A 13,725-nucleotide genomic window follows, 5' to 3' on the forward strand; every position below is an offset into this window, starting at 1 on the left:
ATGGAATTATACAGTATGTGGTCTTTTACTGGCTTCTTTCACTAAGAATGTTTTCAAGGTTCGTTCATATTGTAGTATGTATTAGTACTTTATTCCTTTCTATTGCTAAATAAGATTCTGTTGTAGGGATATATCACATTCCATTTGTCCTTTCACCTCTGATAGACATTTGGGTGGTTTCCACTTTTTGACTATGACATGTATTGCTGAAAAGTTGTGCAACCATTTCTGTGGACATAATGTTTTTATTTCTCTTGGGTATGTATCTGGGAGTGGAATTGCTGGGTCATATGGTAACTATATTTAACCTTTTGAGGAACTGTCAGACTGTTTTCCAAAGCAGTTGGCATCATTTTATATCTCCCATGAATGAGGTTTCCAGTTTCCCTTGATAATACTGGGTATTGTCTGTCTTTGATTATAACCAGCCTAGGGGTGTGAAGTGGTATCTCATTGTGGTCAGCTGTTAATTTGTAATACTATAAACAGTACGTTTCTTTGTGTCACTTGGAGTTAGAGATTTTCCTTTGGCCATTTTTTCCTGAAAGTAGATTTATTTTTTGAAATGAAGTTTTTAATGAGAAAAATATGATCACTTGTATCTAGTTTACTTGATCGCTTATGTATCTGAGAGTAACTTGGAATTTCAGGAGCCTCTCCAGTATCCTAGGAGTCTTGTAGTGAAGGGATGAAAGCTACTGTTCTTCATTTTTAAATTTTATTTTTTGCTAACTTTAAATTTAGCACAAAGAACAGTTCTGAGAATTCACCAGTTATTAACTTTTTGTCACATCTGGCTCATCATTCTCTGTAACCATGTTCTTTTTTTTTCCAAACTGTTTGAGTAAGGTACAGACATCCTGTCTTATTCCTGAATACTTCAGTATGTATTTCCCAAGAATAAGGACATTCATAACCACAAGACAATTACCATTTCTCAAAATCTAGGAGTTTAACATGGATAAAGTACTCTAAAATACAGACTACTTAAATTTGGCAGTTGACCCAGTATTGCCCATTATAAAGTTGTTTCTCTTTTTTGGTTTGGGAGCTGGTTTAGGATCACATATTGATTGCATTCGGTTGTCATGTCCTACTAGTCTCTCTCAGTGTACAGTGAGTGCATTTTTGACCTTTTTCTTTTAAACTGATGAAATACTTTGAGATGCTCTGTTTATGGTATATATTAAATCCTAAATCTTTTTTTATTTTGAGTAATGTATTACCTTAAAGTTTTATTACAATTATTACAATTTAGGCCTTTTTATTTTAATTTTATTTTTTAATTTTATTTTTTTAAAGATTTTATTTATTTATTTGACACAGAGACCGCCAGTGAGAGAGACAGCCAGGGAGAGAGAGACAAGCAGGGGGAGTGGGAGAGGAAGAAGCAGGCTTCCAGCAGAGGAGCCTGATGTGGGGCTCGATCCCAGGACTCTGGGATCACGCCCCGAGCCAAAGGCAGACGCTTAACGACTGAGCCACCTAGGTGCCCCGAGGCCTTTTTATTTTAAAAAACATTAGATTGGTAGTGATACATGATTTTAGCTGTCCCTCCCCGCCAAAATTTTTTTGTAAAGATTATTTATTTGTAAGAGAGCACACCTGCACACAATCAGGGAGAGCAGCAGAGGGAGAGGGAGAAGCAGGCTCTCCATTGAGCAGGGAGCCCGATGTGGTGGGGCTCAGTCCCAGGACACAGGGATCATGACTGGAGCCGAAGGCAGATGCTTAACTGAGCTACCCAGGGACCCCTCAAAAATATTTTTGAACACCACATTTAGTTGTCTTATTTGGGAACATTTTATTAAACACTGGGTTTGTGCTGAGATGTAGTATTTGCTGGGCTTCAGTTTGTATAATAATGGTAGATAACATTTCACCTATTAGTTAACAAAACAAGTCCAGTTAGGCTAGACTAGAATTTTGCTGTACCATGAAGTAAGGGCAAGGTGTGATAGCTAGGAAGTCAGCAGAGGAAGAGTATTCTGAACTCCCAGAGCAGGACTGAGTCTATGACCATGAGGTTTATGAAGGTGAGAGAGGATAGTGGAGGAAAGATTTTGAAGAAAGCAAATTAGTTTTGGTTTTTAGCTATAAATAGAGTAAGGAAGTATGTTTAAAAGATTTTAAAATTTAGGATTTGAGTAGATGGGAACCAAGTATAGGCTTAACGGGAGGTGGGTTGAGAGTGGTGACCTGATGGCCTGATAATGGCATAGTACCAGAACAGTAACATTAGCCTGTTTGATCCCTAGACAGAGGTTATGTGTTCTCTGCGGTGAATGAATATGCCTTGCTTTGTTTGGGAAGACAAAGGGCTGGCAAGGAGAGAGAGAGACTGAGGGGCAGGACTCAGAAGTTGTTTATAGTTAGTGATTACATTATAAAGTCTGGTCAGTTCTTCAAGATTTAAAAACAAATCTTTTTCTTATTGGGAATTTGACAACTACAAAAAGAGTAGGTATACTTAAAAATACTACTCAGCAGTTTTTCTTTGTATAAGTCCAGGATTAATTTACAGTAAATGTATTAAATATGTCACTGTTTTATTAAAGCAGTGTTTGCTTTGTTTTTAAGCCCTTAGAGATTTGTTTGACTCCATGGATAAAACTTCTTCTAGTATTCCACCTATTATTCTCCTGCAGTTTTTGCACATGGCTTTTCCACAGTTTGCAGAGAAGGGTGAACAAGGACAATACCTTCAACAGGTAAACAGGGCAAGGTTCTGTGGTTTTCATTTTGTAAATGTAAAACTTAGGTGGTGTACACTTACCATGTGTGTTTGTATTTCCAAACATACTCGTTATCAGTCCTCTCTGGTTCACAACATCCTTATGTCTTGCCTGGAGTGGTCTGTTAACTATTACCTTGCTTCTGTTTTTGTCCTTCTGCACACAGCCTCCAGAGTCCTTTATAAAATGTAAATAGGATTATGTTTGTCCCTTATTCGTTATCTCATAGTGATTTTTTTTTTATCCCAGTCCTGAATAATCTAGCTCCTGGCTCCCTATCTGAGCTCCTCATGTGCCACTCTTCCCCCTTGCTTACTTCTTTGGCTCTCAAACACACTGGCTTCCTGGTTATTTTTAAACCCTCCAGTATCCTCTTTCTTCAGGGTCTTTGCTCTCACTTCTTTGGCTCTCAGATACGTGCATGGCTTGCTTCCTCACCTCGTTCAGGTCTCATGGCTCAAATGTCAAGGCATCACAGAAGTTTTCTTGACTCTCCTATTGAAATAGCACACTTCTTTCCCCTCATCACTTTCTGCTCCCGTATCGCTTTTTTTTTTTTATCATAACTCTTCTCTTTAGGTGAATTTATGTTATATTTTGTTTATGTTCCCATTGGAGAACTTTTTCTGTTTTGGTTACTGCTGTGTTTATTCCTGTGTCTTAAAACAGTGGTTAGCAGAAGGAGGAGCTCAGTAAATATCTCTTGAATGAATGAATGTTCTGGAATTCCTCATTGTTTTGAAGATCCTATAACATCTAATTTGAGTTAATATTTTTAAATTAAAAAAATAGCCTTCTTCCTTTCCCTAATGAAACAGTAATTCTTTTGGAAGGATTTTGTAGATAAAAGAATATCACAGCCAGAATTACTTACTTTGTCATTTTAAAATTACAGGATGCTAATGAATGTTGGATACAAATGATGCGAGTATTGCAACAGAAATTGGAAGCCATAGAGGATGATTCTGTTAAAGAGGTAATTGACACATGTTTGTGGTTATAGGTTTTCATTATACCTTGATAATTATACCCCCCGACCTCAAAAGCTTGAAATAAATTCATCCTAATAGATAGACATGTATTTGAATACTTTAGATGCTCGATCTATGGTTGGAAATTGAAAGCTTGCATTGGACACTTGAATTCATTGTATTATTTATTAAACGTAATTGATACTATTGAGCATCTGTAGTCTTTTGGTAATGTTTTTTGAACAGAGGCTTTTACAGAAAGGGATTACATTTTAAAAAGCTTAAATATGTATTTACTAAACTGGATTGTGTGGGGAAAATATACATTAATATCTATATAAAGTAAAATTGGAACTTTTATTTCATTTTAATTTTTGCAGACAGATTCTTCATCTGCATCAGCAGCGACACCTTCTAAAAAGAAAAGTTTAATTGATCAGTTCTTCGGAGTTGAGTTTGAAACTACGTATCCTTATGAGCCAAGATTTGTAGAGACTGTACTCATAACTTACTAGAAGTGAATTGGTATCAGTAGCATTGTTGACTGGAGTGGTGGGTGGGGTATATAGAAAAATTCTTCAGAGGCTTTTATGCCTAAAAGATATAATGAAACTTAGGAATTTTGGAAAAATACCCAATCAGAGTAATCCTAAAGTTTATGTAAATGGACACTTCAAGGATATTCATTATTTTTTCCTGAGAATATCTTTAGCAGAGTCAGCCTCATTAATTCACTTCATAGGGAATTTTTAATTGTGTGAAAGAGTGTATCAAGCAGATTATATGCATGAGATTGAACCAGTTCATAAAACGTGAATTCATGAATTCAGGGAAGGACTATTTTCTGGGTCATGGGTAGAAGCTTAAAGATTTCTGTTTATATATCTTTGTGTTAAAACTATTTGAAGACTGTGTAGGTACCAACTTACATTTGTTTAGAGTTTATCCTTTTATTACTTTTATTATTCATTACTCATGTTGTTGGTAAGTGCATGAAGCCCTTGAAAGTATGTTGAAACAAATATGGGAAACCAAAATGTTTTAAATACCAATGAACAATGCTATTGATTTTTTAAATTCCAGTGTAGTTAATATACAGTGTTAGATTAGTTTCAGATGTACAATATAGTGATTCAGCAGTTCCATACATTACTCAGTGCCTATCACAGTAAGTGTACTCTTAATCCCCATCACCTATTTCACCCATACCCTCACCCACCTCCTTCGTTCTTGAGAATGAAATCATACAGTATTTGTCTTTCTCTGACCAACTTATTTCACTTAGCATTATACACCTTTGATCCATCCATGTTGTTGCGAATAGCAAGATTTCATTCTTTTTTATGGCTGAATAATATAGTATTGTATATACCCCCCACATCTTCTTTATCCATTCGTCTGTCGATGGACACTTGGGGTGCTTCCGTAATTTGGCCATTGTAAATAATGCTGCAGTAAACATAGGGGTGCATATGTCTTTCCGAATTAGTGTTTTTGTATTCTTTGGGTAAATACCTAGTAGTGGAATTACTGGATCATATGGTAGTTCTGTTTTTAATTTGTGGAAACTCCACACTGTTTTCCACGGTGGCTGCACCGTTTTACATTCCTATCCACAGTGCATGAGGGTTCCTTTTTCTCCTATCCCTCACCAACACTTGCTTTTTTTTTTTTTTTTTTTAAGAGAGGGAGAGAAAGGTGGGGGTAAGGGAGGGGGAGAGGGAGAATCTTAAGTAGGCTTCATGTCCAGTGCAGAGCCTGATGTGGGGCTCAGTCTCCGACTCCAAGATGATGACCTGAGGTGAAATCAAGAGTTGAACGTTTAACCAACTAAGCCACCCAGGGGCCCCAACAGTTGTTTTTGTGTTTCTGAGAGTTGTGAGGTGACACCGTGGTTTTGATTTGCATTCCCTGATGATCAGTGACGTTGAACATCTTTTCATGTGTTGTCCATCTATATGTCTTTGGAGAAATGTCTGTTCTCTTTATGTCTTCTGCCCATTTTTTAATTGAATTATTATTTTGGTGTTGTGTAAGTTCTTCATATATTTTGGATACTAACCCTTTATTGGATGTCATTTGCAAATATTGATGCTATTAATTTTAATACCATTAGGATGATTTATTACATTCACCATACAACCTATTCTAGCAGATTGATTACCTGTTGGTATATTCCTTATCTTACTTCTCAAAGCATGAAATGTACAGAATCTGAAGAAGAAGAGGTCACTAAAGGAAAGGAAAATCAGCTTCAGCTTAGCTGTTTTATCAATCAGGAAGTCAAGTATCTTTTTACAGGACTTAAATTGGTAAGATCAGTTACAGTTGATCCTCATTATAAATGGATTCTGTATTTGCAGATGCATCTAATTTATCTGTAATTCTAACATCAGTACTTGGTGCTTTCATAGTCCTTTGTAGACACGCTTTTTGTGGCAAAAATTTTGAGTTGCCAGACACAGTCTCACTTGAGGTCCAAAAAGGTGATGGTCTGCCTTCTTGTTTCAGCTCATACTATTACCAAGTGTCCTTTTACAGTAATTTTAGTACCACAATTTTTTGCAGTTTTGTGCTTTTTGTTGGTGATTTGCTGTTTAAAATGGCCTTCAGCCGTAGTGCTGAAGTGCTGTCTAGTGTTCTAAGCCTAAGAAGGCTGTGTGTGAATGTTTATTAGATAAGCCTTAAGGAGAAAATGTTTGTTAGATAAGCTTCATTTAGGGATGAGTTACCGTATAGTTGGCTGTGAAGACAGTAAGTTGTCATTAAATAGAAACGTGTAACACAAGGTTGTGTATTGATAGGTCGACAAATATATTGTGACCAGAGGCTTGCAGGAGGCCTCTGAGGGTATATAATGAGGGTTTATCAGTAATGATGAGGTATAAACTGGGATTGTTCTGTGCCAGTCAGGCTGCGCAGGCCCGCTGCACACCAGTATTGCAGTTGAGGTCCTGGAATGTAAGTGACTTCATTGCTTTGTGGCAGAGCTGGGTCTAGGACTCGATTCTCTCATTCTCCAGTTAGTGTTCTTTCCCCATTTTCATACTATAGAATCCACTCGAATGAGCAGATAAAATATAACAATTTTGCTTGCTAATGTAGTACTTTGATATGGTTTGGGAAATATGTACATGGTTTGAAGGATAAGCAGTGCATTGGGGGCGGGGATGGCATTCATAAACAAGATAATTGGTCATCAGGGAGTTCCCATCTACAATTTGGGGTAAGATCACTTAGGGGAGTGGTTGGTAAATGCAGCATAAGAGGCAAATAGAAAGTAATATTCTCTGCTCTGTGATACTGAGGGGGAGTGTAGTGAGGCATACTGGCTTTTAAGAGAAGTTCATTTTAAAAGGTTAAAAATAATAACTAACCACGAAGAGTCGTATAACAAATTATGACGTGCAAGTTTCAGGGCATCAGAACATGAAGCATAAGCGTAATTGGAGAGTAGAGAATGGAATGTTTTGGCAGGGACTCTCCAGGATATTTTTCCTCATAACTTTATAAAATTCCAGAAAAACTAAGTATACTTGGAACTTCTGGATGGTAGTGGATTGGTGATAATATGTACAGCTTACCTGATGACATCACGCCGGATACGAACTCTTGAAAAGCACGTATTTCTGCGGTGTTTCATTGTCTTGCCCGTTGTTTAGATGCTTTACCATCATTTGTTCTGATTAGAGTAATTTCGCTCCATATTTCTTTACCTCTTTGCTGCCAAACAGACTTGATTAAATGTTAGAAAGCTACACAGTGATTCCTTTTGTAATGAGATTAATAATTTTTAAAAATTAAAAAAAAATTACACAAGTAACATGCTTATAGTGAACATGAACAGTATATTTTTAACTCTAATTTCTTGTGTATTAATGTTCTTACAAAGCAGAGCACATTAGTAGTGCTTTTTTAAATGTTAGAAATAGTAGCTTATGTTTATTGAATATAGAATATATGCCAAATGGTTGTCCGTGGTTTTACATGTACTAACTTCTGTAGTTCCAACAACAGCACTGTGATGTAGGCATTGTCATCATTTCCATATGATGCCCAGAGGGGTCACTGTCTCTCTGAGTGTCACACAGGCTGTAAAAAATGGAAGGCAGACATGATGGTTAAGATATGTATAGTCGCTAAAGGCTTTTCCACATTTGTTAGATTAACAGGTTTTCTGTGTGATGACTTTTCTCAAATTTGAGAATGATTGGTTCTAGAGGCTTTGATACATAAGGAATAAGAACAAGGGTTTCCTATATTCTCATAATTGTCCTGTGTGAGTATTCTGATAATCTGTATGTAGACAGAAACCATACAGGCTTTTTTATGTTCTATAAAATACGGTGTAAACTCAGAATCTGAGCAACATTTGGGTCACAGTTTAAAACTTCAAACATTATTTATATTCTGAGGAGTTCACACCAGTAGAAATTGTTACCTTTTATATGCTGAAGTATATCTAAAAGCCTTCCTATATTGTCTTCATTGAAATTATTTTTCAGTGGTATGAATACATTGACATGTATTGTCTATTAAGGAGTCCTAATTTTTAGAAGAGCTGAAAGTGTGATTCTAGGGGCGCCTGGCTGGCATGTGACTCTTGATCCTCGAGGTCATCAGTTCAAGCCCCACTTTGCATGTAGAGCTTACTTTTAAAAAAAAAAGTATGGTTCTGTATTGCAGAAAAAAATTCTTTAAAACTAAAAATGTTTGGTCTTCTGTTCTTTTTTTTAGCGACTTCAGGAAGAAATCACCAAACAGTCTCCAACATTGCAAAGAAATGCTTTATATATCAAATCTGTAAGTTGTGCTTTCCTTTTGAAATTGAATCCATTTTGATGAAAGGTTTCCAGTTAGTTCATTTTACCCAGTCTTTGTTTTTACCAAACCAAGGCATTAAAAACTTGTGTGGTATTTGCATGTGATAAGATTTCTTGCATTTTTTTTTCCTCCTCAGTCTAAGATCAGCCGACTACCTGCTTACTTGACTATTCAGATGGTTCGATTTTTTTATAAAGAGAAGGAATCTGTGAATGCTAAAGTTCTTAAGGTTAGTAATGAACTTCAGTATAATAAAATATTGTAATTCTTTGACAGCAATCCCTAATTCACAATAGGTTTCTTTCTTCCTTTAGGGGTAAACTTTCTTTGAAATATTTTAAGTAGGGAAGTTACTAACATTAGACAAGTGGTTCTTTTTTTAAGATTTTATTTGTCAGAGAGTGTGCGTGCATGAGCAGGGAGAGTGGGAGGCAGAGGGAGAAGCAAGTAAGCAAGTTTCCTGCTTTAGCAAGGAGCCTGATGTGGGAGTCAATCCCGGTACCCTGGGATCTTGACCTGAGCTGAAGGCAGACACATAATCAACTGAACCACCCAGGTGCCCTTGTCCTTTTTATTTTAACTCATACAGATGCCTGACTTTTACCACCAGCCCACCCCTAGCATTTGATTAAGTAGGGCCTGCAGTCCTAAAAATTTTTCAAAAGATTCGCAATTAGTTCTGATGGATGCCCTCCACTCCCCAGAAATACTGCTGTAGACCAGATGCTCAGCTCCACAGATAACTGACAGCAAGTTTAGAGGATTGGAGTGTGGGGTAGGATGGGGGTGTGGGGTAGGAAGCATTAAAACATGCTGCACTCTCTAGTGCAGTAATTGTAATCTCTTGAGTAAGAACCAGCCTTACGATGTAGCTCTTCTGTAGAACTGTAGCTCTGCTACATACCCACAGTCCTTGATCTTTCGGAGAGGTATATGTAATTCTAGCCTCTTGAGCTGAAATTCATAGTACGATTTCAGATATACTTACTGTTACATGATAAGGTTAAATGTAGTTGGAGTGTTTACTATTGTTAACTTTATGTATTAGTAGTTATTGAACCATATCACTATTATTTTTATGTAAAGGTGTATTTCACATTACAGAAAGTCATTAAGTGATGCCATTTGTAAATTGATTCCATTGTCAGTGGTAGGTATGCATTATTTTCACAGCAACTGATGTGCTGTGTTTCTGAAATGCTGCTTTTGTCATAGAAATTTTGGTAACTCTTCTGTGGTCAGAGTCATGGGTTTAACTGGAAAAAAAGCTAAGCAAATTTTTTTAATCTTAAAAAGTTAGGACCAGGGGCGCCTGGTTGGCTGTCAGCAGAGCATGCGACTCTTGATCTTAGGGTCCTGAATTCAAGCCCCACACTGGGCATGGAGCCTATTTAAAAAAAAAAAAAATTGGGACCAGATTGAACATAAACACTGTGATGTTTTCAGCTGCATAGATTTCCAGGTGATTTTTTAAATAAATTTTATTTTCAACTTCTTTGAATTATGGAAGTATTACTATAAAAGTATGATAGATATTTTAAATAACTACCTTTATAAGTGTGTTTACACATATTTTTTCTTTTTGGTTTGTATATAGGATGTTAAATTTCCTCTTATGTTGGATGTGTATGAACTGTGTACCCCAGAACTTCAGGAGAAAATGGTCTCTTTTCGATCAAAATTTAAGGATCTAGAAGATAAAAAAGTGAATCAGCAGCCAAAGACAGTAGGTTCTTATTGCTGATTTTCTTACCTTAATAGTGTAACAAAGTAATTGTTGAATACTGATTAATCTCTTAGTAATTACTTTGTTAATCTCTTGGTAAAAATGGATGAACCTGTATTTTATTTAGCACATATACAAAGTTTTTGGTGTATTTTAGCATAAGAAAAAACTCTAGTGATGGTAAATAGGCCCTTTAAGGTAGAGTAAGCTTAATATTTTCTTTTCTTCTGTAATCCACAGCCTGGATCCCTTTTGTATTTATCTCCTCAAAGCATTTCACATAAAATCTTGCCTAGTATTTTCATTGTATTTTATTTTCCTTGTAAGTCATGGAGTTATCTCTATTTTTAGACGGAAGTAGTGGTGTAGAATATTGGCTCATTTATGCCTACTGTGACAAATAAGTTGTATCTTTAAATTTTTTATTTAATTTATATTTAAATTCAAGTTACCTAACATACCGTGAAATATTGGTTTCAGGAGAATTCAGTGATTCATCATTTTACGTACAACATCCAGTGCTCATCGAAACTAGTGCCCTCCTTAATGCCCATCATCTTGTAGCCCATCCCCCACCTGCCTCCCTCCAACAACCTTGTTTGTTCTGTGTGGTTAAGGGTCTCTAATGGTTTGTTTGACTCTTTTTTCCCATGTTTATCTGTTTTGTTTCTTAAATTCCACATGAGTGAAATCATATGGTATTTGTCTTTCTCTGACTGACTTATTTCACTTACTTCACTCTAGCTCCATTCACGTCATTGCCAATGGCAAGATTTCATTCTTTTTGATGGTTAAGTAATATTCCTGTGTGTGTGTGTGTGTGTGTGTGTGTGTGTGTGTGTGTGTGTACACATGTCTTTATCCATTCATCAGTCGATAGACATTTGGCCTCTTTCCATAGTTTGGCTGTTGTTGATAATGCTGCTGTCAACATCAGGATATATGTACCGCTTCGAATCTGTCTTCTTGTATCATTTGGATAAATACCCAGTAGTGCAACTGCTGGGTCATAGGGTAGTTCTGTTTTTAACTTTTTGGGGCCCCTCCATACTGTTTTCCGGAGTGGCTGCACCAGTTTGCATTCCCACCAACAGTGCAAGACGGTTCCCCTTTCTCTGTCTCTGCATCCTCACCAACACCTGTTGTTTCTTGTGTTGTTAATTTTAGCCATTCTGACAGGTGTGGTAAATTGTATTTTTAAAATAAGTGCTGCTTGTATGCCTGCCTGTAACTGCTAAAATCACCACCTTAGGAAACTTTATATTTAGTAAGTTGTATTATTTTAGGTTCAGATAGGGTACAGCTGAACTGTGTTGGATTTTTTTTTTCCCCACAATGAAAAAGATCTTCCTGGTAACTAGAAATATTTCCAGTGTGATACTATATATCAAATTTAAATTCTTCTGCAAATTGTGTGTGTCTGTGTATGTTAAATGCTTTTTTTTTTAAATATTAAACTTTATTTTGAGATAGTTGTAGAATCACATGAATTTATAAGAAATAATATGAAGAGGGGCGCCTTGGTGGCTCAGTCCATTAAGCGTCTGCCTTTGGCTCAGGTCATGATCTCGGTCCTGGGATCGAGCCCCACATCAGGCTCCCTGCTCAGCTCCCCCACTCCCTCAGCCTGCCACTCCCCCTACTTGTTCATGTGCTCTCTCTGTCAAATAAATAAATAAAATCTTAAAAAAAAAATATGAAGAGATCCGAGTACCTTTTACCAAGTTGCCCCTGTGGTAATATCTTGCAAAACAGTAATACGGTATCACCACTTGGATATTGACTTTGATGCAGTCTTGATACAGTACATTCTCATCACCGCAAAGATTCTGCATACTGCCCCTTTACAGCCAAACCTGCTTTCCTTTGGCCCCTGCCTCCTCCTCAATTCCTAGCAACTGCTAACCTGTTCTCCATTTCTATAGTTTTGTCATTTTGAGATATGAAATGGAATATACATATACACACACACACATACTATATATTATATATACTATGTAGTATATAATATATAATATATAAATGGAATCATATAGTATGTAACTTCTTGGGATATTCTTTCTCAGCGTACATAATTCTCAGGAAATTAGCCCAAATCATTTTGTATAGCAGTAGTTCCTTTTTAATTGCTGAATAGTATTTCATGGTATGCATATACCACATTTTGCTTAACTATTCAGCTGTTAAAGGACAGCTGGTTTGTTTCTAGTTTTATTTTGAATAAAGCTGCTGTAAGCACGCATGTACCATTTTTAAAAAATATTTTTTATTTGAAAGAGACAGAGCATGAGTAGGGGGAATGGCAGAAAGAGAGAGAGGGAGAAGCAGACTCCTTGCTGAGCAGGGAGCCCGATGCGGGGCTCAATCCCAGGACCCTGGGATCATGACCTTGAGCCGAAGGCAGACACTTAACCGACTGAGCCACCCAGGCACCTCTCATGTACCAGTTTTAGTGTAAACATAACTTTTCATTTCTCTGGGAATAAATACCCAGTAGTATAATTGCTAGATTGCATGGTAGTTGTGTATTTAATTTTTAAAGAAACTGTCAAAGGTTTTCCATAGGGACCGTACCATTTTAGATGCTTGTTAGCAGTGTATGACTGATCCACTTTGTATATTCTTGCTAGAATTTGGTGTCAGTATTCTTTATTTTAGCCATTTGGATAGGTTTGCAATGATATTTCATTATGGTTTTTAATTTGCTTTTTCCTAATGGCTAATGATATTGAATGTGTCTTCATGTATTTATTTGTTACCTGTATATCCTCTTTGGTGAAATGTTTCTTCATGGCTTCTCTTCATTTTCTAATTGTGCTATTTTTCACTCTTGAATTTTGGGAGTTCTTTATATTATAAATACTAATCCTTTGTCAGATACATGGCTTTCAAATATTTCCTTCTTGCCTTTTTCTTGTCTTTTCATCTTCTTTAGGGTCTTTTGCAGAGGAAAAGTTTTTAATTTTTAGGTAATCCACTGTATTTTTTCCTTTGGTTGTTCTTGATTTTGGTGTCATATCTAACAAACCATTGCCTAGTTAAAGGCCACGAAGATTTATATCTGTTTTATAGTTTCAGTTCTTCCCGTTCAGGTTTTTGATCCATTCTGGGTTAATTTTTGTGGATGGGATGAGGTTGCATATCCATATTCATTCTGTTGCATGTGAATATCCTATTCTTTGCCCATTGAATGGTCTTGGTACCCTTTAGGAGACTCAGTTGACTGTAGATACATATTTCTGGACTCTCAGTTTTATTCCACAGGTTGTTGTGGAATTTCCCTTGAGACTTTTCTTTGACCCGGTTATTTAGAAGTGTCTTGTTTCGTTTTCAAATATTTGGAAATTTTTCTGTCATCTTGCTGTTACTGCTTCTAGTTTGATTTCATTGTGGTGAGAGAACACACTTGTGTGATTTAAATTCCTTTAAATTTGTTCAAGGTTGCTTTATGGCTTGGGATGTGATCTGT

General features: G+C 36.5%; 1 protein-coding gene across 2 annotated transcripts in view; it reads left to right on the plus strand.

The window, feature by feature from the left end:
* Positions 1 to 13,725, plus strand: part of USP14 (ubiquitin specific peptidase 14) — a 44,500-nt gene that overhangs the window by 26,821 nt on the left and 3,954 nt on the right. For both annotated transcript variants that reach the window (XM_040632676.1, XM_040632677.1), the window contains 7 exons: positions 2,581 to 2,711; positions 3,631 to 3,711; positions 4,087 to 4,172; positions 5,904 to 6,018; positions 8,444 to 8,509; positions 8,667 to 8,759; positions 10,128 to 10,256. In XM_040632676.1, the coding sequence (XP_040488610.1) occupies positions 2,581 to 2,711; positions 3,631 to 3,711; positions 4,087 to 4,172; positions 5,904 to 6,018; positions 8,444 to 8,509; positions 8,667 to 8,759; positions 10,128 to 10,256 (701 nt within the window). The remainder of the gene's footprint in view (positions 1 to 2,580; positions 2,712 to 3,630; positions 3,712 to 4,086; positions 4,173 to 5,903; positions 6,019 to 8,443; positions 8,510 to 8,666; positions 8,760 to 10,127; positions 10,257 to 13,725) is intronic.

Source organism: Ursus maritimus, unplaced genomic scaffold (genome assembly GCF_017311325.1).
Source record: "Ursus maritimus isolate PB19 unplaced genomic scaffold, ASM1731132v1 scaffold_18, whole genome shotgun sequence".
NCBI lineage: Eukaryota > Metazoa > Chordata > Mammalia > Carnivora > Ursidae > Ursus > Ursus maritimus.